At 43.8% G+C, this 24,509-nt stretch overlaps 3 protein-coding genes across 5 annotated transcripts; 1 reads left to right on the forward strand and 2 right to left on the reverse strand.

Annotated features, from left to right (window-relative positions):
* Positions 1-1,064: 1,064 nt before the first annotated feature.
* On the reverse strand, positions 1,065-9,533 carry ubap1lb (ubiquitin associated protein 1-like b). 3 transcript variants are annotated; one of them, XM_020711730.3, is made up of 6 exons: positions 9,456-9,533; positions 7,277-7,416; positions 6,326-6,904; positions 4,956-5,159; positions 2,618-2,719; positions 1,065-2,521 (listed from the first exon to the last, which is right to left on the reverse strand). In XM_020711730.3, exons 2-6 carry the CDS (start codon positions 7,382-7,384, stop codon positions 2,387-2,389), a joined length of 1,128 nt encoding a protein of 375 aa, XP_020567389.1. In that variant the 5' UTR covers positions 7,385-7,416; positions 9,456-9,533; the 3' UTR covers positions 1,065-2,386. The 3 variants fall into 3 exon arrangements, with proteins under 3 accessions (XP_020567389.1, XP_020567390.1, XP_011485562.1); XM_020711731.3 differs by lacking the exon at positions 9,456-9,533 and adding an exon at positions 9,296-9,410; XM_011487260.4 differs by lacking the exon at positions 9,456-9,533 and adding an exon at positions 8,312-8,478.
* A 133-nt stretch (positions 9,534-9,666) lies between these two features.
* Positions 9,667-14,597, reverse strand: pdcd7 (programmed cell death 7). Its single transcript, XM_004066818.5, has 5 exons — positions 13,473-14,597; positions 13,260-13,398; positions 12,961-13,191; positions 11,494-11,581; positions 9,667-10,280 (listed from the first exon to the last, which is right to left on the reverse strand). Exons 1-5 carry the CDS (start codon positions 14,352-14,354, stop codon positions 10,148-10,150), a joined length of 1,473 nt encoding a protein of 490 aa, XP_004066866.1. The 5' UTR covers positions 14,355-14,597; the 3' UTR covers positions 9,667-10,147.
* Positions 14,598-22,653: 8,056 nt separating this feature from the next.
* Positions 22,654-24,417, forward strand: LOC110014492 (uncharacterized). Its single transcript, XM_078944877.1, has 4 exons — positions 22,654-22,666; positions 22,755-23,066; positions 23,734-23,775; positions 24,287-24,417. Exons 1-4 carry the CDS (start codon positions 22,654-22,656, stop codon positions 24,355-24,357), a joined length of 438 nt encoding a protein of 145 aa, XP_078801003.1. The 3' UTR covers positions 24,358-24,417.
* Positions 24,418-24,509: the final 92 nt, after the last annotated feature.

Consider the following 24,509-nt stretch of genomic DNA (forward strand, 5'->3'; position numbering starts at 1 on the left):
CCAAGACAAAGATTTATGATTAAAATAAATATTATATGTAAAAGATAATCTGTCATATATTGTACACTAGGAGTGAAGTGCATATGATTATTTCGAAAACATAAAAAAGATTTTATTTGCTAGAGGCCAGAAAGCTAAAGTTATGAATGACTATCCATGTAACATCTACATACAATGTCTATCTGACGTTCAACTGTTGACCTGAAATTGACGTTGAAGTGAGGTTTTTATTAAACGTCAAATATTGAAAGAATATGCATGTTGTATAGACATCCAGAACTGGTTTTCGCCAAATGGACAGAGTATGGACTGGATCTGCACATCCATATGACGTCTGATAAAATTATCAAACTGACATTTCAATGTTGACCTGTAGTTGACATTCAAGTAAGATTATTATTAGTCACGTCAATGTAAGGGTGGGGTCATCTAAGATAGCACAAGGGATAACAATAATTTTGTTGCAAGAGGCAAGAAAATCAAAGTTATGTATGACCATGTCTGTTATTTTTATAAGGATAGTTTGAGATGCTGGATTATTTAGATCCATGTATTACTGATGATTAACCCTTGTGCTATCTTAGATGACGCCACCCTTCCATTGACGTGTTATTCCTACCATGACAAAGGTGGATAAAGGTGGAAAGATTTCATGTAATCCATGGACACCAGTGAAGATCACAAATCATTGAAGAAAAAAGGGTTCAGCACACTGTCTAGTGGGTCTAGATGACCCAACTCCCAATGTTAAAGTGCCTAGGATAGCACAAGGGTTACACCTTTTGCAATCCTAGGCACTTTAACATGATCCACCTTTGTCATGGTAAGGATAACATGTCAATGTTCATCTTGACCCTATAGGATAGCACAAGGGTTAAAGGAAGTTTTATGATTTATAGCAGTAAAATATAAATCTTAAGACTTGAGAGTTGGACGCCATTGCAAAGACTTGACTTGGACTTGCAAAACAAAACTTGTGACCATCTCCACTGGCTCATCAGAGCTTTCATGTCATTTGCTTTTAAATATACAAAAACATGAAGACATGACACAATCTGGTTTAAGCTCATGATGCAGCTTTAATAAAATGAAGACAATCACAAAGACTTGTTAACGCCTTCAAACACAGTTTTCCTTATTGATACAAAACAACAGAAACAGAACAATCACTTAAAAATAAAAATGAAACAATAAAACAATGTGCTGCATGGTGAAACAGGGGTTAGCGCTCTTATCTCAGAGGGAGAAGGCCCGGTTTCAATCCTGGCTGGGACATTTCTGTGTCAATTTTGCATGTTATCCCTGTGAATGTGTGGGTTTTCTCCAGGTACTCCAGCTTCCTCCCATAGTCTAAAAACATGCTTTATGGGTTGATTGATTAACACTCTAAAGTGTCCCTAGGTTTACATGTAGGAGTGAGTGTGAAAGTGACTGTGTGCCCTGCAACAGACTGGCAACCCCGCCTTTACCCAACAGTAGCCAGGATGGGATCCGGCAGCCAAATGTGTCCCCCTGCATGCGTGGGTTACTCCGGCTTCCTCCCCCTCCCAACTCCCATTGGTTACTCTAAATTGCCCCTAGGTGTGAATGTGAGTGTGCATGGGTGACAGACTGGCGACCTGTGCAGGAGGTCCCCTGCCCACAAGTGGCTGGGATAGGCTCCAGCAGCCCAAGGACCCCGAAAGGGAAAAAACAGATCAGAAGATGAATGAGTTCTGTGCCGGAGCCCATTTGCCGTGGTCGCTGCGTTCTGTTCTCAGACTGGATGAAACCCCTTTAAAGTGAACCACACTAAGATTTGGGGATTCAGAATGGCTTCAGTAAACTGACATGGTACAGATCAGGGGGACCAGTCAACGTCCCGGGATGGAATTCTCCGGTTGAGAATGACATCCTGTGGCATGAATCAATCTCTCAAAAATAAAAACAAATCTACAAAAAAACAAATACAAACAACACAAACAATGGGCTCTCGAAAACGGACTAAAGCAGATAATTAAAAGTATACATTTTGTTTTAGTAATTATAGTACTATAGTATTGTTTTCCTGCACCAAACCCTTCTTACTAATTTCTATTGGATGGTAAACCACCATGGTTTTTCATGGACTAGTCAGTTCCTGCCCAGAGCACATTTGGCTTCACACCATGAGGTCAAGTCTGTAGGGGGATGAAACGATGGAATCTGATCAGGTTGATGAGAAACCTGGGCACCAGCCAGAGAGCCACAGTCATCCCTGATTCCACTGTGGTGAGTGGATCTTAAGATTGCTCTCCTCTGTCCTTCTCACCCTTCAGCCAATGTAAAATAATGTTGTGGAAACTTCGCCTGCAGGATTTCCTAACACTCCATTGAAAACAGTTTCTGGTGCATTGGTGGGTTATTGTCAGGACACGCGCATCATCAGCTCCTCCAGCGCCCGCTCTCTGTGGTTTTCATGGACTAGCAGGACTTCTTTGATGGTGTTCTGCTGGAAGCCCATCTCATTAAACTGACTCAACAGGCACAAGAACTCCTCTGCCTAAAAAGGAGAAAACCGATTATACAGCCTTTAACAAAATCTATCCTTTTGAAGGAAAGACTCAATGTATCAGAACAAATGCTTAATGCTACTTACTTTGGTTTCACAATTTTGAAACATCTCCAGAGCTTCTTCAACTAGACTTATGTCGTAACCCAGCTGACACAGGTGCTCACAAGCAATCAGGTAAGTCAGCATCTGCAAACAAACACAAAGACACACTCAATAAGGCATACCAAATGAGCTAAAAAAAGCTATGTATTCAGGAGGCGCAAGGTAACCCATCAAACAGTGTTCACATTGGTTTGGTGGAAAAAATGACAAAGAGAGCATCCTGTGTGATCCAGATGCTGGATGCTTTGTTTCTCTGACTTAACACAACTGCCTTTGATGACTGTCGCCATCATTGACTGTATAGAGAACTGGACTGAGCAGGTGTGACATCACCCATAGAAAACGCCTGACCTCCGGCTACAGGCACATGAAGCCAATTCAGTCGCCATTTTCCCACAATACGGACGACACCATGTTAGAGCCAAATGACAGTGATTGGCCCGAGTTGGTCGAAGTCAACGTTTCTATGGCAACTACTGTCACCAATCAAGAGTGTGCTTGTTGGAAGGCCACAGCCCTTCCACTAAAAGCAGCTCGGGAGAATCTGTCAATTAATTGAGGTGGGGGCCAGAGGGCACCACATGATTTTATCTGATTGGTCAGTTTATAACTTGAATAACTTGCAATAAACAAAAAAATATCAAGAAGAAAAGTGGATTGTCAAAAACATGTTAGAAAAAGGTCACAGATCAAGGATGTTTTTCTGACCAATAGAACGACTGAGTTATAATTGTTTATTTCGAGAATAAGTGCTCCTTTAGATGGGCTTAGGTTGTGTTTTTTTACATGACACGATTTGCTTCCTTCAGTGTTGAATACACTCTCCCCTCTGTAGTGAACTGCATCACTCTTTATTTGCATGTGAATGGAGACCTACCTCATCTTCAGATGGACCTTACTTTGTGTCAGAGTTTAGGGGGGGGTTTCACACCAGTCTGATTAAAATGGGGCATGAAAGGAAACCTATTTTGATATGGATCACAGAAAGAAGAGTTTCTGGTGTGAATCTGATCTGTGCTCTGCTCACAACAGTTGGTGGTCATGGCAGACCGCACTATTTAGAGCAGGCTTACAGCAGCTCAGTGCTGTATTTCTGCTCAGCTGTCCCCCTTTGCCCTGTGGTGTTTATTCTCTGCTATTTTCAGACAATCTGCTTTGATTGAATGGATGCCCAACTGTACCTATTTACAGAGCAAGTGTGTATTTTAGCTGCAGGTTCCATAAACACTGCTGTGCCACTTTGGTAAATTTAATACTATGAGGCCGAATCCGAATGCTTCCCCTTCCCTTCCGGCCTTAAATTGTTTTTTGAAGAGGAACTCTCACGGCGGAGGGCTCTGTATCCCTCCAAATAATCCGCGTTGCGCTGTGACAGGGAGGACAAACACTTTTCTTTACGAGGGTGAAGAATTGGCAATGCACAATGCATTGTGTTTGAACAATTTTTGCGGGGGAAAAAAGTATTTGAGTTAATTTTTTGATAAACCATCAACGTTTCCATCATCTAAACATAATGGCTATGTCCAGTTTCCCACTCGACTACTAAAAATCTCTATTATATAGTGTGGGACTATCTAGTGCCTTGGATTTTAAAAAACAAGTTAAACCCAATGCTCACTACTTTTTTTTCAAACAGGAAATATTACGTCACCAATTTCACAAAGAAGAAATCGAATTACAAGTTTTTTACAACGACTATTTATGAATCCACTGTGTTTTGATGATGAAAATGTTGATTGTTTATTAAAAAATACATTTAAACACATTTTCTCGCAAAAAAGCAATGCAATGCATTGTGGTCAATATTGGCCAATCTAGTGAGCATCGATGCACACTGGGTTTTTGCAGAGACTTCTGAAAAAATTTTAGGCCACTGGATTTAGAAATTCTTGATTGGGACATCGCTACAAAATGGTGAACGCAACCTGCTATGTAGTGAGTAGTGAAGGAATTCAGACATAACCAGTGGTTTTGTAAATAATCAGCACAAGATTCTCATATCAATTAGAGATTCACTTTGTGAAATCGGTGACATGACATTTACAGTTTAAAAGAAAAACAAAAGTAGTGAGCATTGCTTTTAACATCCAGGCCACCACATAGTCCTGCATTATATAATTTATTTGTAGTAAGAGATTAGGATGGGAATTCGAACATAGCCTATTTTTCTGTAACTCTCTGTTTGTAGGGCTAAATGTAGTGGTAGAGGGAAGCCTAGAAAAATTCGGATTTACTATCAGTAACACTTCTCAATGCTGGAATCCTAAAGTAAAGGCTACTGGGGGGACTGACCTCAGGCTTTGGGAGCTGGGACACTGACCTGGTCTGGAGTCTGCTGCCCTTTCTTCTGCAGTGCAATGATGGCTGCTCGGAGAGAATAGCCCTGAGTAGTGATGGCGCCTACCAGCGCCCTCTCCTCTGTGCTCAGAGCCGACAGAACCTCTGCTGATGAGTCCAAACCAGACAACAGACCCCGTGGTCTCTTGTTAGCAGGAAGGTTCTCACATCCCAGGCAGGTAGACTCCTAAAAAGTAGGATGGCAGAGGCTTTCATTGGACACTGTCACACAGTGCAAGTCAAATAAAGGTGTGGAGCTGTACAGAATGATAGATACACTCACGGATACCCCATCAAGTCACCTTGATGAGGTAAAGCCTCTTTGACAGGCATCCATCTTGACCTTGAAACACTTTAATCTTGGTATGCCATACTGAACTTCTAACTGGAAGACCTTTAGGTTCCTCAACGTGGTGTCATGAATAGTGAATGCTGCACTCATTCCTCTCATTATAAGAATGAATATTGTTACGGCCTGATGGAATATTTTGTTTTGGGCCCAAAAAAGTGTCATGCAAAACCCTCATGCAGTCAAAGTCTCCCTTTGAGTGAGTTGTTAGTTTGGGGAAGGGCTTGAATGGGCCTCGGAGGAGCAGATTTCTGTGCATGCCTTGAAGCATCTCAAGAGACTGATAAACCTGGAGTAACCACAATCGATAGCTCCTGGAGGAAACCAGAGCCACGTGGGTTGGAACTCTATCTAGGAGAAGACTATTGTGGAGGTGTTCCTATTAGAGAATGTTCTTCAGGACCACCAGGAAATGTCGGCCAGGGCAAGAGAGCATGTAGAACCCATAAATTTGCCTCCAGAACAACAGGAGAAGCTCTGCAAGCTGTTGCTATGATGGAAAGATGTCTTCTCAAGTCATGAGGAGGATTTTGATTGTACCCACTTGCTGCTGCACCAGATTCCCACTGGGGACAGACCACCCACGAAGGAGTGGTACCGCCAACTCCCACCAATGCCGTTCAAAGAAATGAAATCATTACTCACTAACGTGTTGGAAAAGTGGGTCAAAAGAGAAAGTGGTAGCCATTGATCACCCTGATTGTCCTTATCAAGACAAAGGATGAGACTTTGAGGTTTTGTGTGAACTACAGTAAACTCAATAAGCCTCCCGAGACCTATGCACATTATATTTTACCATCCCGATCGCTTTTGCAGCTTTAATTATCTCTGGAACAGCAGCTATATGGACAAAAAAGACCCTAAATGCTACGATTTAGTTTGTATTTAGTCTCCCATTAAAGCCCCACCTTGTTGCACAGGTCTGGAACACTCAGCTGAGTGCTAACACAAGAAAGTATGACAACAGTGGTTGAATAGGTGAAGTGAAATAGAGCATCTCTCACCGAAGGTGTGGAGCTGAGATCGCTTATGGTCGTGTTGAGTGTATCATCCCTGGTCCCAGGAACAATGTGTGCGGATGGGCTGTCTTTGTTGGACTCCTTCAGGGTAGACGAGTCAGTCGCTGACAGGGAACACTGGCGCAAGTTTTTCCTGCGCTGGTGTGGCAAGCTGCTCAGACAAGACGGAGGGTTGAGCAGATCAGGGATGAAGGCTTTCTGTAGTTTCCTCTGGCCGTGCTGACAGCGAGCAGCAGGATGAGAATCCTCTGAGAGGCACATCTCTGGGGAGCTCTTGTCTGCCGGTGTCGTGGGCTCAGATTCGTCTTCTGAGTCTGAAATGGTGAACTTGGCACGCAGCACAGCTGGGTTGAGGCTGTTGGAGCGTTGCCGGGGATTGGGCTCCCAGAAGTCTGAGCGGTGTCGACTGGCCAGGCGGCTCTGCTGCGGGCTGCTGAACATCATCCAATACGGTGGACATGATGGCTTAAGCTCTGATGGCAAAAGGGTAGGCTGGGGTTGTTGCTGGTGGGTGAAGCCATTCTGAAGTCCAGTCAGCATCCAGTTCTCCAGACTGAACTCGTACTATCACAGAGAAAAGTAACAGTGTCAGAGACATTTCACTAGAGAACGCTTACCTGCCCTGAGATCCAGTTCTGACTTCTTACTGCAGGACACTGTCACGTAAAAGAACACTAGCTCACAGAAACCCAGGCATTTACGTACACTCAGCAAGGAGGTAACAACAGCCCTTCACAAGTGAGATGGTTACCCAGATTGTTATGACAAATGCAGTCTTTATTGTTTTTTGTTTTTTTTACAGATGGGGTTCTCATTGAAGGATCCACAGCCATTAACCCACAAGAAAAAGCTACCTAAACCTGCTTATTTGGGGGGTTATTTTATCCAAAACCAGTTCTGGCCAGAGTGGTCAGAGCTTTACCTGCCCACACTCACCTCTGTGTCTCGCAGGATGGCGATGTAGTCCGGCAGAGTCACTTGGAAGTTCTCTATGACCTCCACAGTGGCAACAGCCTGGGGAATCTTCAGAGGAACGCCGTCCATGCAGCTGGAACCTCCTACTCTCAGGTTAGAAGCTATGGAAGCAGCAGAGCAACGTTCTCAAATGACGTTTAGCCCAACAGGAACCACGGCACAACAGTCAAGGTTTGTCCAGGACTCCAATGAGACACTTTGACGTGTCTGAACCCCCCTCACAGTTCTTCATGCAAACATGTGACTCCCTGTCTGCATGACAGAACTTTAATTTTCATCTCCAGTTGGACAGAGGGCTGTTAGACTTCATGAATCATTTACAGGAGTAACCATGGTAACTTTCGTGACACAACCACATGGATGAATTGGGTTGAGAGATACCGTCTATATGACATGATTTGATGAAAGCTTTTCCAACTGCATTGATTTAACAATAGCGTATCTTTCCTTCTAAAACTGGGAACATTCACATTAAAAAAAGAACTGGAAGCATTTTTGAAGCAAAACCCATTTATGTATTTGATAAATCAGTTTTGTGATTTTAAGTAAAGACTAATTTGACCTAAACCAATAGATGAAATTAAATTAAGCAATAATGTTTGGTGTGATTATGAGTGGTGCTGTATTTTCAGCTTCCAGTAAGATTCTTGGTCCTGGTGCCCAGATTTCTTTAATAATCAGTTTCCTTTTCATTGACATAAAAGAGAATTTCTGAGAAATATTTCACATTCTTTTTAATTTTCTTTTCCCTGAAAAGACCTTCAAGCTTTTCAAAGAAAGTCTTTTCACACTTTTACAGCCTTAAGAGCTTTTGGATGCTAAACCTTATTTAATTTCTTGATTTTGTGATCATTTGTTCCCCTGTGTTATTTAAAGTAATTTGTTTAGCTAACTTCTGTGTAAATTTTCCAGAATGTGGGTTTTGTTTTCGACATGTAGTCATTAAAGTTAGTGGAAGTCTACTACATAAAAAAAAAAAAATCAATTTGTTCTTACTATCTGAGATCCTTCGGTCTGAATGAGCTTCGTCTCTCAGGAATCAGAGTTCAGGAACTCGGATGAGAAAGTTCAGGTCTAAATGCGATCTTCTTTCTGAGAGACTTCCTGTCTGCATAAGCGCAGTGTTACAAAACAAAGAGTGGAAAGATTCCAGCCAGAACAGCATCACCAGTGAACTGAAGGCTTGTTTACTTTTGCAGCAGATGGCTGCCCAGTTTTATCCTGTGTAAAGCTCATTCTTACAGATCAGAAAACAGAAGCGACAGACGGTCTTTAAGCTTATCAAGTCCTTTTGACGTTCATCTTCATGCTGTCAAGCAAAAACATGCAGAGCTGTGACGGGCTCAGGAGAAATCCTGCTGCAAAAACCATCATAAGGTGTAAAGTGTTACCAGTTCATCTTCTGTCCATGTTCACAGTGACTTTGGGTTTAGACCGACCTGAATGCATCTGTTCTGAGGCTTAAACAGATCCAAATATCACATAATTAATGTATTTCCTGCTTCCTTCAGTTACTTAGCCAAAGCTCAGTTGGGCTCTGTATTCTCAAAAATGTAATCTCAGAGCCAGACCCAAGAACAGAGATGTTCAGCCTTTGGTCATCCAGTTTTAACCTCTTTTTTAAAACTCACATTTGAAAAGACCTACATTTTTCACAGATACTAGCTTGAATTGAACATCATGGTCTGAATCCTGGCTGTCAATGCCCCCCACCCCCACCCCGCCCAGACAGACCACTCCCCCCTTTTTTGTCTCCACTGTTCCACGTCTACAAGTACGACGGGGAACGTGGTTTTAAATGAAAACAGCAGTCCTGTAATAGATTCCATTTCTGAGACATAATATTGTAAGGAATGACTTTGGAGAGAACAGGTGCAACACTATTGTCTAACAAATGTCTGTCTGCTTTTCCAGATCACTGTAACTGTGTGACGCATTTCAATGCTAATATCTATCACACCTCTTCTTCTCCAAACTTACCTTCATTTACCACGAAGGTAGAAACAAAAGGGACTTTTGTAATTGCTAGAAGTAAATTCAGGCATCAAGGCATTCAAGATTCCAGTAAAGTTGGTTAAATCCCAGCATGTCTAATGAATTTCTTTAAGATTTGAATGGCAGGCGGGCTCAGAGAGCTTACCTGTGGGCGCCGGCCGCCGTCAGACTGAAGACGGCTGACAATCTCTGATCTGACCTCCGTCAGCTGACTCTCAGCCATGCAGGACATCTGCACAGCTTTAGCTGGACTTGACTCCTCCCATCTGTCGTCCTGCACGTTTTTGTTATGTATGAACTGCAGTAATCTGCTGGTCAGCATGAGGCCCATAGAACACAGACACACACTTCCTGTCTTTAGGCTTTTCTTATTCTTTTTTTATTCATTGATTTTTTTCCTATATACACTCTGTTCCATTAACATGTTTGAAGAAAAAACAATTCAAAGTGAATCAGAGAAACACTTTACATTGGGATCTTTATGGATTCTTTGGATTGTGTCCATTTCTGTCTGGCTTAAGTTAATTTATGGACATTAAAGGAACAAAAGATTTTCCAGAATTCTTGTGTCCAATGAGCGTCTCTTCCTGCTGTTCTGGTCTTGCTTCCTGACTCCAGTTTTAAAGGATCTTTGGTAATTAGAAGGATCAATTTGATCTGAAAGAAGATGGGGGGGGGTCCTCCTCTGGTCCCTCCATGTTTTCTTTGATTGCTTTCCAGCACTTTGAAGCCCAAACTGACTTCAGATGATGAAACAGTCCCAGCCCAGGCCGTCACACAAGGAGAGCGTCTCCTCTCCTCTGGCTTTGGGCTTGGCTTAGTTCCCGGTCCATTCCGTCAGTCGAGGTCAGTAGACTGCAGCGCTGAGGCCCAGTTCTGGTCTGACGGCAGCTCTGGTATCACCCAGCTCTGAGGAAGCGAGGAACCTTTGGGATTATCTGATGCCACCAGGAACAGGTCCCACTGGCTCCTGAAAGACACCGCTCACCTTCAGTACTGCCTGAACCCAGAAGGACACAGGACCAGCAGATAAAACCGGTCTAAAGTGTGCTAGACTTTACGGATCTAATTTAAATCCCCAAAACAAAGAAAAGCTCATCCTGCTCTCCAACGTCTGTTCAGAGCCTAAACCAGGGCTGGCCAACCTTGGTCCTCAAGAGTCTCAACCCTGCCGGTTTTCCAGCTCTCCCTCACCCGCTTACTGTTGATTAGCTGACTCAAGTGATTTCACATCCTGATTGACTGAACACACCTGATTTTAGTTATCAGCATCAAGCAGTCCAGGGAGAGCTGGAAAACAGGCAGGGTTGAGACTCTTGAGGACCAGGGTTGGCCACCCCTGGCCTAAACAATGCAAAATGATGAACCAGAGTGCAATGGTGGGTAAACTTTAAAACCTCTCAGAACAAGTAACCAAGGACCTGTTCACGCAGAATTTAAAACAATTTAATGCTTGAATTGTGTTTTGGACTTTAAAAGAGTCTATATAATGCAAATTCAACTTTTTTAACCATTAAGTTGTTCATCCCTCCAAAAAAAAAACAACCTAAAGCTGTATTTAGATTCATTTACACATCTGAGTATTCTTCTAAAAACCTTCTCTCTGAGCACCAGCCCCTCCCAATCCACGAAAACGAGCGAGTTCTCACATTGTGACATCATAAAGTGAGGAACCACCCCTACTAGGAAGAGTCTGCGCTGCCAGCTCCGCCCCCAGGCTGACACGCACTTTCTCCAAGGAACTAGCGGTGATTAGCTAAATGCTTTCCTTTTCTATGCACAATGTTTGTTTTCGTGGGAGAAACACAGACAAGCTGCTGTGGCCGGCTCTAGTATGACATCATGAAATGGGCGGCACCCACAAGGAGAGAAAGGCGGAGCTTGAGAGATCAAGTCATCTTACTTCCAGAGATGAAAAGAACTTCAGAAAGGAACTTGTATTTAATGCAAAAATATGTTCTTTAGTGTGCCAAAGGTAATCTATTATCATATATATGGATGTTGCTATAAAAGGCTTAAGAAAAGCATGATAAAGGCCATTAAAGGATCCTTTACTTCCAAGTGAACATCCAGAAAGACAAACAAACCCTGAGCTCAAGGATGACTGAAAACCACAAACACTGAAAGATTTGTGAATATTAAAAAAAAAGGACTCAAGAAAAAAAACGTGGAGTTAGACTGACCGGATGTGGATGAGAGCCTGGAAGGAGCAGTCTGCCTGGCTGTAGAAGTCCCTGAAGGGCTGCAGGGCGCCATCTGCTGGAGGCTTCTCTGCAAATCAGACAGGCGAAGGTGAGGATGAGGGGGGCATAAAGTTTAATCCCCTCCAAATGCTGTAATGTGCTCTGACTTTGAGATGACAAACATCAAAACAGACAGACTCTGGACCTGAACAGAACTTCTGGATTGAAAAAAAATAAATAGTTTTACTTGAACTGTAAACTAAACTGAATATTTTAATCTTCTGCAATGAACCGCACAAAACAAACGGCAGAAACGTTTCTGACGTTTGTTGCTGTGAGTCACCAGCTCAGTGGCCTTGTGGTTAGAGTGGAAGGCATTAAGGGGTTGGATTGGGGGGTTTATTCCCGAGCACGGCTGTGTCTGCAGCTCACTGCTCCCCCAGGATTTGACAGATAGTGTGATTTAATTTCATTTCAATTTCCCTTTAATTTCTTTGAATAGAAATGCAGCTTTGTTCTACTACATGAGCTCATGTCCCATGTGGTCCCCTGATCTCACACTGGTTCAGTGTGATCCGTGTGATCCCTCTGCAGCATCCGCTCTTCTCTGGAGGATCCACTTGCGAGCGAACTCAAATCCCTGTCGTCCACAGAGACTGAGATGTAACAAAGGTCAGACAACGCTCTTCTCTGGTCTTCAGTGAGTTCAGGATGCTGCCTCATGGTACAAAAATGCATCGTCTGTTCTAAAGTAATGCTCGGATCTGTCCAAACGTCGTCACCATTCCCCCCCGCACACACACAGTCCTGATGGAATTTTAAATTCTGGCAGATCTCCACTTGGACCAGAAAAAAACATTTTTAATACGGTTTTCTTCTGGTGTTTTTTTAATGTTGTCGTTCTGAGCTTTTAATGACATGACTGTCATAGAGTCCCCCCCTCCCGACACACACCCCTCTCCAAAACTAGCACTTTAGCTTCTTCTCAGCCAATTCAAAGTTCAGGGCACCCTCTGCATCGCGCCTTTAAAGACCCGCTCCGATCAGACTTTGTTCTGTAGTAAAAGCATTTTTCCTGAGGATCACACTGTTTAAAGTGAAATTCCAAAAACTTCTGTCGTCTTCTGGGACAGAGCAGCAGGACTTAATCAGAGATCTCAGTTGTTGGTGGGACCATTGGCGTGGAGTTAGGCTCCCAACGCTTCCCATCATCCCTTTGTTTACACTCTCTCCCACTAACTTACAGCCCCTCACACCCCCAATGGTGAGCATATCAGAGCTCTCCAGCCGTACAGTTTAGATCCAGATTCCAGCTCAACAAAGACAAAGACGTTCATGGATCTATCTGTCTGACAGTGGATGCATCAGAATGGAGCAGAGCAGGGTGGAAATGATCCGAACCAAGAGTCTTGTGACATCGTTAGCGTTCCATGACTGAGGAAAAGGACTTTGCTTTGAAAGTTTTACCTCCAAACAGGATGGCGTCCACCCTTTCTTTGACCTGCAGACGCCTCTCTCTCTCCTTCTTCATTCGCTTCTCCTCCTCTCTCCTTCGCTCCTCCTCCTGCTCTCCCTCCAGCATCACCATCAGAGCCTTCTCCTCTGCAGAGTAGAGGGTCGCCCTCTTCTTCATCACTCTCCTCAGCTGCTCCAGGCTGCTGCTGAAGAGCTCGTCACACTGCTGCTCCGTGCTGATACCTGAGCCGAACACAAACCCTCTCAGTTCATGTCAGGACTTCAGAGGAGCTTCCTTTTTCCCGGATTACCTTTCCTGTTGGCTGCTTCCTTCCGGAGCTTCCGCAGCTTCTCCAGAGACCTTAAGATGTCCTGCATCCTCTTCACGTCTGCCTGCTTCTTCCTCACCTCACACAGGACGGCGTCGGCTGCCAGCTTCAGCTCCTGCTCCTGATGAGACGATGCTCTTCAGTCAGGAGTTCTGCCAGACTCAGGAGCTTCAGTTCCAGCTGGAGCAGTCTTACCTTCTTCTTCTCCTCTCCCTGCTGGATTTGCCTCAGCCTCCACTCATCTATGGCGGCCTCCTTCAGGCAGCCCCGCTCCTCGGCCTGCTTCCTCTCCAGCTCCCGCAGCGTCCTGGCCTTCAGGAGTCGGGCCCTTTTACGCGACACCCGGAGCACTTTGGTTCTGGCCAAACCCTCGGAGTCTCTGAGCAGAGCCATGTTCTCCTGCAGCTGCCTCCTCACGTCCAGAGCCGCCGAGTAGGACTCCGTCCAGCCGCCGTCATCGCCCTGCAGGCGGAGACACAGCTGCTCCAACCGGGACACCAGCGCAGCTGCCCCGTAAAGGACGCCCGAGAGCTCCGCCAGGGGTAACCGCTCCTCCTGACGGAGCCGGGGACCCCTCTGGTTCCTCCGGCTTCTGCCCTGCAGAAACCGGCAGATCCAGTCCTGGTCTCTTCTCTTCTGCTGAGCCTCCTCCTCCTCCGCTCGGCCTCGGGTTCCGCTCCCGCGATCCAAGCCCCGCCGCGGAGCAGCAGGCGGGGGGCCGCCGTCCCAGAGACAGTCATCCGGCCTCTGCCCGCGCTCGGACTCAAACCACGGAGAAGCGGCGCCGAACTGTGGAGGAAAAGACAGAAAGGACGGGCCTCCTGCGGCGGGAGGCGCGCTTCTCGGGGGCTGTCCGAGAGGGGGGCTCACGAATGAAGGCGGGGGGATGGAGGGGTCAAATCCAAAGGGAGAAGGTAAGCAGGAGCCCCCGAAACACGCTTCTGGAGGAGGAGCGTGGAACCAGTGAGGGAGTCCGTGTTCCGGGGGGTCGTAAGGCGGCGGAGGACCTGGAGCGACGCCGCAGCCGGACTGTCGCGGAGGCTGGTACCGGTTCTGATGCAGAGAGTTATCGTCCATGCTGCTGGCACGGAACGGCACTGTTTCCCATTGTTACCCAAAACCTCCAGATCAACTCACAACGGCTCCCCGATCCGTCTAGGCATGCGCAGTTATTACGTCACTTCCGCTAAAGAGCACGTCTTCGGATGTTAATAACAATAATAACTTCTTAAAATATATGTTAAAGTTTACACTGACATTGACAAAAAAAAATAAAAAATATAACGTTAAGTATTTGGACGATGCGATCCTGAAAGACTACATGGTAACTTCAAATATTTTCTTCTTCTATTTTGTTTGACGGCAGTTCACTCCCCAGTACACGAAGACACAGCGCCTCCTACCGATACCGAATAATTCTATTACGTTTTTAACGAAGCCCGTGAAACTCCTCAGAGTAAAATGATCTCACTTCTCCTCTTTACCTGTTGTTAACATATAAAAAAGAAAAAACGATCAAACAAAAAGAAGTACACCAAACCGTGTGGCTGTCATTCTATCACTGAGATTTTCATTTTCTGTAATGACAACAATATAGAGTGGGGGAAGCTCTCTGTTGTTGAGGAAAACATACATTTGTGTGATCACAGAGTTATATTTCACCCCTCTTGACTGCCAGAGGTATCACTCAGAACTGGACAATGGGAGGCATTCAAAGCAGTTTCACCAAAGACAGTAAATAAAGCGGTGAGGACTGAGGAGGTGTGATGACGGACTTTCTGCTCCAGCCGGATGAAGCCAATTCAGTCGCCACTTTTCCGCAATACGGACACTGACATTTGGAGCCAGGCGACAGTGATTGGTCCAAGTCAGTCTGACTGAACGTTTCTATGGCAACTACTGTCACCAATCAGGAGTGAGCTTGTTGGAGGTCCGGACCCCTTCCACTGAAAGTAGCTTATGAGAATCTGTCAAAGTTTCAAGGAACCCTTTTTCACTGAGGCATCTGATTTGGCTTCTTGGAGCAGCGGTTACTTGCTGTTTGGAACGTGAAGGGGTCAGTATGTCCAGTGATATATACTGTCTGTGGTCTCTACCATATGGTTGCTACACGATGTGTAATGGCTACATGATCAGTCCCGCTGCAGACGCCTCTAATGTTAGTAAAATAATGCAACGATCCGGCCGGACCGTCACTTTAAGCGGGGTACCAAATGCCGAGCTACTAATCAGATGGCTTCAGTGGAGAGCTGTGCGTGCCCCAAACACTGCAGAACCCCGGACAGTCTCATGGAGCAACAAACAAGAAGACAAGCAATATCTCTTTCTGAGCCAACAGCCCATTTAAACCAACTCACACAAATAGCCAAATAGCATGGAGCGTCACTTCAGTGCACAACCCTCTGACTCAAGGTTTCACCCTAAAGCTCCCCACTTCCCATGAGCCTTAGGGGCTGAAGGCGGGGCCAACCCCTCAGGTCACTACAATAGTATAATAGGACTGGACGAGGCTGACCAAGATGGCGGATTGAGTGGATGCTCTTTTTCAACCTGTAGTGCCAAACTTTTTCAACGTTGTGGGAACCTTCTAATTAGACACTGCTTTTGAAGGGCCTTTACCATTATTTGAGAGTAAACCTTGTCCATGTATATGATAATATATTTCCTTTGGCACAGTGAAGAACAGTTTTTTTGTGAAAGACGAGTTGTTTTCACAGTTCATTTTCCTACCAATTTGTGAGACGACTCGATTTCTGAGGCACTGCCTTTCATTATGGGTGCCGCCCATTTTTTGACATCAACATAGAGTCTCCCTCAGCAGTGTGTCTGCATTTCACCCATGAAAACAAACAATATCTGAACTTTTGGAGAGGGGCATGTGTGAGTGGGAGGGGGGGGGGGGGCTCTATGACAGTCACGTCATTAAAAGCTCAAAAGCTCAAAGATGCATATTGTGTATATAAGAGAAAAAGGTTTATCCGATCAGCGCTAGCTCCACAGAGAAAGTGGGTGTGTGTGATAGTCTGGGGGCGGTGCTGGCATTGCAGACTCTTCCTGGAATGGGCTGGTCTTCTCTTTGTGACATCACAATGTGAGAAGCCACTCGTTTTCATTGATTGGGAGGGTCTGGTGCTCAGAGAGCAGGTATTTAGAAGAATGCTTAGAAATGCGTGAATGGATCAAAATCTCACTTGGGATTGTTTTTTTTTGTGAGAAATGAACATTATAAAACACTTAAAAGCTAAAAAAAAAGAAAGATTTTGAATGATATAGGCCCTTTAAATTTCTTGCTGTTATAAATGGAAAATGGAAGGCTAATGCTGAACAAATACATAAATAAATAAATAACATTTATTTGTATGGGACCTTTCAAGATAAAAATTATAAAGTGCTTCTCGGTAAAACACAATAAAACACAGTAAAATGCAGAATATAAAAAATAATTAAGAAAAAGCCATTTAAAAAGAAAGGTTTTTAGCTGCTTTTTAAAAGAAAACACTGAGTCTGCAGATCTGAAGCTGAGAGGAAGGGGGCTCCAGAGGGATGGAGCCACTGCTGCAAAGGCTTTGTCACCTTTAGTCTTTAACTGGGTTCTCTTAACAACCAGCAGACCCTGGTCACATGATCTCAGGGACCTGCTGGGGGTGTACGGCTGCAAAAGGTATTTTATGTAGGCCAGTGCTTGGCCATTATGTTGAAACCAGGATTTTAAAATGCAGTCTGCAGTGGATGGGGAGCCAGTGCAGCTGGATTAATAACGGGGGGATGTGTGAAAACTTGGATGAATTGGTTAAAAGCCTTGCAGCAGCGTTCTGGACAACCTGGAGCCGTTCTAAACATTTTTTTTCCTTAAACGTGAAAATGGAGTTGCAGTAATCAAGACGAGAAGATATGAAAGCATGGATTAGCTTCTCCATCTCAGAACGCGACACAATTGGACTCAGTTTTGCAATGTTTTTAAGATGATAAAAACAAGAGTGAACAAGTGACCCGACATGAGAGTCAAGGGATAAAACCGGGTGGAGAGTCACCCCAAGGTTCCTGACAAACAACTTGATAAGGGAAGCCAGTGGACAATCTGGGAGAGGCAACTGTCAGGAGCACAGACTAGGACCTCACTTTTGGCTTCATTTAGTTGGAGAAAATTATCATTCATCTAACTCTTGACTGAATCCAGACACTTGCGTAAAATCTGTATTTTAAAAACATCCTGGGGTTTAAAAGACACATAAAGCTGAATATCATCAGCATAAAAATGATAAGAAATATCAGTTAAAAAAAACTTAAAATATGCTGCAAAGGCAGCAGATATAAAAGAAACAATAAAGGTCCCAAACTGAGCCTTGTGGGACACCAGAAGGGAGGGATGCAGAAGAGGACTTAGAATTTGAAAAAACAACAGGAAAGACATGACAAGACATGATCATCCCGAAAGAAGAAGAATTTCCACCTCTGCCTATTTTATCTGAGGGGACCCATGTAAAGAAACTAGCTTACAAACAGTGCTGCTCACAACAGCTCAAGGTGAGGGGAGAAGCAGCAGCGGTTGTGATAACGAAATAATTGTTGTTCTTTCAAACCTGATTAATACCCACTTTGATGCCATGGAGAAATTGATCAATAAAAACTTGCTCAATGAATTGCTTGACTTTGCTTTTGAAGAAATAAAATCTGTAAAGAAAAAGATCAATGTAATTGATAAAAAGACAAACAAATATGAAGCTACTTTTCTCTGGCTGCAGGAAAGACTCGCTGAGTCTGAACGCTACTCAGGACGCTGGCATTTTAAAACTATACAGAGTACCGGAAACAGTGCCCAGAAAACATGTGAAATAAGAAACCATCAAAATTTGCCAAACTATTTTCCCAAAAGGAAAATAGAAACTGCTTGATATGATTGATACCGTACACCGTTTAGGAAGACTGCAGGAAAACAAAAAAATTATGAAGGGATCATTCTCTTTTCTGGAGGAAAACTGGAGAAAGCCGCAAAAAGAAAATCCCATCCTGAAGGATCGCCATCTCGGCTTCACTGATGACCTGTGAAGCAGGCACAAGCAGCAAGAAGAGGGGGGAGAACCGCCTATACATGGGGGGCCCATGCCTACATCAACGGTATAGAAGTCGGTATTCCCAAAGGCAAACACTGACAGAACTGATGGCATCCTGAGCAGCTGGCTTACACTTTTGGAGGAAAACATAAGTCTTGTTCTGATCTCACTTGTTCTGCCATTAATTACCTTAAAACTATGTTTATAGTTAATTACACAACAGCATGTTTATGTTAATGTTATTCTCTCTGAACTGATGCTTTATGTAACCCATCACTACGATCAGCATAGATATCTCTTTCCTTTGGAGTTGAGGTAAAATATTAATTTCTTTTACTAGCGAAAAATGTATGAGCAGGTCAATGGCCTTCGAAGTGTGAATGATCAGAAATGAACACAGAGGAAAAAAACGTCCTCCACTTCATGGCATGCGTTTATTTCTCATGATGGACACTGCGACGGGCATTATCTTTTACTTATTCATCCCTGCACCTAATTTCGGCCTACTAACTTAGTCTTTCTCAAAATTAAACAAAAATCATAAGCAGCACAACTGCTCAATAAGCTTCGTAAATCACAGTTTATCTTGAGTATTTGTAATGGTTCTATGAAAATGGCCCTTTGACTGTTATTACCACACCGCAATATCACATGTTCTATAGATTCATTGACACCTGAAAGTCACATTTCTCACCTGTGTGTATACCTGTTATGAAGAGCTGCTTGTAGAGACCTGTATGGCCAAATTTGAGTCTGGATATTACTTTCCCTTCCCAACTGTTCCCAATGTGCAAAGCTTCAAAAGACCTAATCATACCATGGCAAAAAATCTAGTTTTGAACAGTTTTCGATGTTTACATTTAGTTGATTTAGACTCCTGTTAACTCAATCTTTCCTTGTGACTCTTTAGTTTTCTTTGAAAAGTCAATCTTAAAGCTTTGCAGCAGAGTCTCTGCTCCAGCAGAAGCCCAGATTTCAACAGATGGAGAAACAGTCTGTTTAGCTAAGAGCTCCTCTTTAGACCATTATGCTCACACACACATGACAGCGGGTGTGAACTGAATTCAGTTCAGTGACTGTATAAGACAGGGGTGTCCAATACCAGGCCTTAAGGGCAGGTGTCCTACCAACCAACCTGCCATTATTTTTGTAATCATTTTGTAATAATATACTGTTTTTATACTATCTGAGCCAGCCAAGTTTTCTTTATTATTCTCCTTATTGGCTAAACACAACCAGGTAGTCAACAGCAGATGAAGCAAGGTTTCTGGAAAACTAGCAGGAAGTCGGCCCTCAAGCCCTGGATTGGGACACCCCTGGTAGAGTGAGTGTGATGTCACCCATAGAAAACGCTATCCTTCCGGCTCCAGTGAAAGCCAAATTTAGTCGCCATTTTTCCATCATGCAGACGTCGCCATGTTGAAGCCAGAGGACAACAGTAAGCAGTGATTGGTCCGAGTCCGTCTGGGTCAATGTATCTATGGCAACTACTGTCGCCCATCAGGAAGGAGCATGTTCAAAGTTCACACTACATACCGGAAAGCGGGCTCAGGAGAATCTGTCAATCAAACATTTCAAATGTTTGAGGTGGGGGCCAGCGGGCACCATGTGCTGTTATTGAGGCATCTGATTGGCCAGTTCACGACTTGAATAACTTAGAAGAGAAAAAAAGAGGATTAACAAGAACATGTTCAAAAACGTATCAGAGCAAGGATGGTTATTCTGACCATAGAATGAGTAACAGCTTTTTATTTTCTCCATAGAAGTCTTTGGAACGCTGGGGGCGGGGGGGGGGGGGGGGTATTCAGTCCAGTTCTCATATACAGTCAATTGTTCAGTCAAGGCTTGTAAACTGACACAGGTTTGAAAACAAAAGTGAGAGCAGGTCAGCCACAGGCATTCATGCTCCTACAGCAGGTTTTGGGAGGCGAGGACAGGAGCTGTCTCCAAATGTGTACGAGTTCTGTGGAGCAGAGCCAAATGTTGGCACTGTACTTTGGACTGGTTCTGTCTCACCTGACTGGAGAAGGTAAGTTAACTCCTATTTGAAGTGTCCTTCGCTCAGCTTCAGCCTCTCAGCTGCATCTCACAGTCTGGACCAGTGAGATGGACTGGTCAACTGGTTCTTGCCATCACAAAGGCCTCAAACATCAGGTTTCTGTTTGGGTGAAGTCTTTGTTGGGTTTGGAGTGTGGCTGAACCGTCTGATCCAGAAACAGCTGAGCCAAAAAGAGAGAGAGAGAGTAAAAGACAAAAAACAACAATCAGATACAGAGACAAACTATCTAACTAGCAACTAATCACAGCCAGAGCTGTGAGCTGATCAGGAGCTGATCAGGAGCTGATCAGGAGCTGATCAGGGGCTGTGAAGCCAGTTAGTCATCTGCAAGAGCATTTCTGTGGATGGACATGTTTTGTGTTTTTCTGATAAATATCTGGAAGGTTACAGATGATGCAGACTTTCCTTTCCTTCATGGTCCCAGGAAACAGCAAACACACGTTTGAGCCATCAGGGATCAAAGCACGGATGAGATTCATATAAAGCTGTGGTGACCAAGCAGGAAAGTATCTGCTGGTTCGGATCCACAAGGACCAGTCCAGACCTCCAGTCTGGTTTCTTTTATGGGGGAGAGTCTTGCAGCCAGAGCATCAATGTCGAATCTTTTGTGATTTTTGCAGATTTTCTCTTTGAATTTTGATTTGATCCTTTGAGCCGCTTCAGTCCCACTTCCCCTGGTTTTCAGGGGTGGGGTCCATCTTAAGGCTACAGGGTTTAAACTATGTTGGAAGGCAGGGAAAGACTTTACATTAGGGAAAGGTGGGCGATCGTTTGGGACCCCCATCACTTCAGGAATCCCAGGATGAACTCTGATAAAAAAAATTCCATTATTATATAATTCTGTCATAAATTGAAAACTCATAATCACTGAAATGGCATAAGAGTGCTCATGTGAAAGTGTTTTGGACTTCCCCGTCCCTCTGCAGGAATGGACCATTCCGTCAACATTAGCAAGCAGCAAGTTAGTAAGCAGAGAGAAACTCTTCAAAAAGTTTTTTAAAAAGGCGGTACGATGAAGCATAGTGATCTGAGCAGCTGTGAAAAAAGGAAAAGGCGAGGAGAAAGCAAATTTATTTCTTCACTTCCAAAAGTAAAGGAAGTCAAAACAGAACAGATTCAAAAGAACTCAAAAAGAAGGTAAAGAAAGCCAAAAATAAGAAAAGGAGAGAATAAGCAAACAGAGGGGCAGAATGGTCATTTTGAGAATAAATCCTGTTTTTCTTTATTCACGCCGCTCCATAGTGTTTGTGGTGAAGCAGAAAATGTGTTACAGCTGGAATTTATCGATAAATAAACAGGATCTGTCTGTTCGGAGCTTTTATGCCTGCCTAGATGATTGTGAAGCTGCAGAGGCAGACAGGGACCGTCAATAAAGTACAAGAAAACGCCCCAGACAAAAAAAACAATAGACCAAGAAATAAAAAAGTATTTTTCTTTGTTCCCAATGTTCTTTTTGGGTTTGACCCACAAACAAAATAAATAAACAGTTCATCCTGGTCAATACTGCGTACTTCCCCAACGTTTTTCTCTCACTTCTCTGTCTGTGACACGGACACTTTGTGGCTTTTCAACTTAGAATTGCAGCTCATTTTACGGTTTTTAATGAGCAAATGAGGTTAGTCTCCAGCCTGTTTGGAGTTCAAAACAAAAATTATTAAAAAAAATGTTGGATTCAAACAACGTCCAACATCAGAATAACAATACAAAGGAAAGAAAGACAACAGACCAAGGCACCTTTTTAGGAGAACCAACAGAGTTAATACCCAGCAACAATCTCTCTCCGCTCTGGCGCATATTCCTGTCGCCTCCTCTTTTATTAAGTTTGTTGGGTTTTCCTTAATTTACACATGCGCTGAGCTCTAAGGAGGGGAAACAGATAAAAAAAACAGCTGCAGCGCTATCAGAAAACATTAATTGCAACATGTCCGTCCTTTCACAGTCTTCCCACATCATCTCTGGCCCTGCAAAGCCTTTTCACGGATAACTGACACAGAGCGTCCTTTTATTCCCGTCTGGAAGCAGATAACATGCTGATCTTAGGAAGACGCTATGACAACAGTTTCCTCCCAAGAGTTTCACCTTCACCTCCCTGTGACACAAACACTTCTGCAAACATGATTATATCACCTACATAGCTAGGTAATTCATAAAAGCAAATATGAGATAACTTATAAACATTTTTCCAACAAAGAATTAGAACGAAAAACACCAGTGTGTTTTGTTTTTAAAGTCAATATGCTTCTATAGGATTGGCATTTCTTGCATAATGAATATTTACAGTAAATGGAAAATTGAAGCTTAACACATGCACCAATATTTATAGTAGCTTTTCTCCAAGGCTTCTTCATCTTCAGCATTTGTCTGCAGGTGGAGCGGTGAGGGTGCTTTGTCGGCCCGGCCAGAGCGTCTCTTTGCCCTGTTCCTATAACTATGAAGACGGGGCTTCGGTGTCAGAGCTCTCCGTCCAGTGGAGGAGTCCCAGCAGCAGGCTGCTGTGTCACTACATCAAACACAAAGCCTTCCAGAACTGCAGCGCCGGATACTCCATCAGCTACCGGCCCGCCAGCATCCGGCTGTCCATCCTGCAGGTTCAGGCGGTGGACTTTGGCACTCACGTCTGCTCTGTCAGCAAACGCCACGAGTTCTCTGACTTCAGCGTGGAGCTGGACCAGATGCGCGGTGGGTGCAGAGGAATTCTACTACAACTATCTCTCTAACCGTGTTGTAGACGTCTTTTGTCTTTTTGTACATCCTCAAAAGTAAAACAACCACAATAAGATAAATCTGAATCAGTGCAGGAAGAAATCTGATTGTTGGGGAGAATAAATCTTTAACATTTCCCAACAACGGATGTATGCTGAAACAATCTGATCATTCAAGAAGTCAGTAACTGTTTTTTTTGTTTCCAACAGTTTTCTGTTCCGTTAGCACAGTCATTATGTTTAAGTTAACTGGAGTGATAAAAAGGACAACCTGTCTCCAAACCTTCTTTGTTCAGACTTTTGCTGATTTCAAGTCAATTCGGGTTTTTTTTCACACCGTTTTAAATATTTTTAAACCTGATCAAGTCCAGGGTTTTGAATCAGACAGCTTTCCATGTGATTGGCTTTAACCAGCTGAGGATCTCTATCGATTAGATTTTAGACCCATTTTCTACACCCCACCATCCCTCCCTCCTTAGAGTTTATAAATCCCACCACAAAGCCAGGCAGTGGATTCAACTAAATCTCAGTTATCCAATCATCTGTCGTGGAACATTGATTTGTTGGGTGATGTTACATCCTGAATTGTGCAACTCCATGATCTAAAACTGTAGTGGTCAAAAACTTCTGTCTTTGCTTTTTAGAGTTGATAACTTCTGCACCGACCAGTAATGGAAACCAGTCAGGTAGGTTCAACAGGACAGAAAGTATCTGAAAACATTCTTTTCTTTATTTTTCACCTAAATGTAACTTTGACAGTCAGACAGGGCCTCTCTGAATCTGTCATCCAGGCTCTTCAATGGCGCATGAGATTCACAGAGTGTCCTGCCACATGTCGCAGTGGTAGAGGAAAGGTTTTTGGTGTAGAGCAGACAAGCGGCATGATGAAATCCTAAATCTTCCATTTCACACGTCCTTCTTCACAAATGGGACTCTTTCATATTTAAAAGAAAAGCTGTTGCTTTTAGTTCAACAGGGAGAGATTTACTGCCAAGAAGCTCTGAAACGATCAAAAATGCTCTTATTGTGTGTTTTATTAAAGAGGAATAAAAAGGTGGGGGTCACATTTAGTTTCTTTTGCAGATTTATGGACTTAAAAACGGTTTTGGACCATTTCTAGAATAAGATCATTCTATGACTTTAGGCTGATCCTGCCATGTGGTTTTGGATTTGTGATGCATTTATTTGTGTTCACAGGCCTCGCCAGGAGACTCGCCGCTCTGTACGCCTTCCTCTGCCTGTGTGCTTGTGGAAGAGGATTTTCATAAAGAGCTGAGCTGAACAAACCACAGCAAGCGGCAGAGCTCTGAATAAAAACCATGATCTGACATGAAGAGTGTGGCTTGTTGTGCTTCCACAGGTTTCTACATGGGTGCATGTGTGTGTTTGTGTGTGTGTGTGTGTGTGTGTGGGGTGTTTG

This window comes from Oryzias latipes, chromosome 3 (genome assembly GCF_053564925.1).
Source record: "Oryzias latipes strain Hd-rR chromosome 3, Olatipes_Hd-rR_3.1".
NCBI classification, from domain to species: Eukaryota; Metazoa; Chordata; class Actinopteri; order Beloniformes; family Adrianichthyidae; genus Oryzias; species Oryzias latipes.

Excerpts from the sequence above, each read along its gene's own strand:
- pdcd7 (XM_004066818.5), bottom strand. The coding sequence starts at position 14,354 with ATGGACGATAACTCTCTGCATCAGAACCGGTACCAGCCTCCGCGACAG. Across the intron at positions 13,399-13,472 it reads AGGGAGAGGAGAAGAAGAAG|GAGCAGGAGCTGAAGCTGGC; the intron begins GTAAGACTGCTC and ends TCGTCTCATCAG. Across the intron at positions 11,582-12,960 it reads GGACGCCATCCTGTTTGGAG|AGAAGCCTCCAGCAGATGGC; the intron begins GTAAAACTTTCA and ends TCTGATTTGCAG.
- ubap1lb (XM_020711730.3), bottom strand. The coding sequence starts at position 7,384 with ATGGACGGCGTTCCTCTGAAGATTCCCCAGGCTGTTGCCACTGTGGAG. Across the intron at positions 5,160-6,325 it reads ATCTCAGCTCCACACCTTCG|GAGTCTACCTGCCTGGGATG; the intron begins GTGAGAGATGCT and ends CCTACTTTTTAG. Across the intron at positions 2,720-4,955 it reads GGCAGCAGACTCCAGACCAG|ATGCTGACTTACCTGATTGC; the intron begins GTCAGTGTCCCA and ends GTTTGTTTGCAG.
- LOC110014492 (XM_078944877.1), top strand. Across the intron at positions 23,067-23,733 it reads GGAGCTGGACCAGATGCGCG|AGTTGATAACTTCTGCACCG; the intron begins GTGGGTGCAGAG and ends TTTGCTTTTTAG. Across the intron at positions 23,776-24,286 it reads CAGTAATGGAAACCAGTCAG|GCCTCGCCAGGAGACTCGCC; the intron begins GTAGGTTCAACA and ends TTGTGTTCACAG.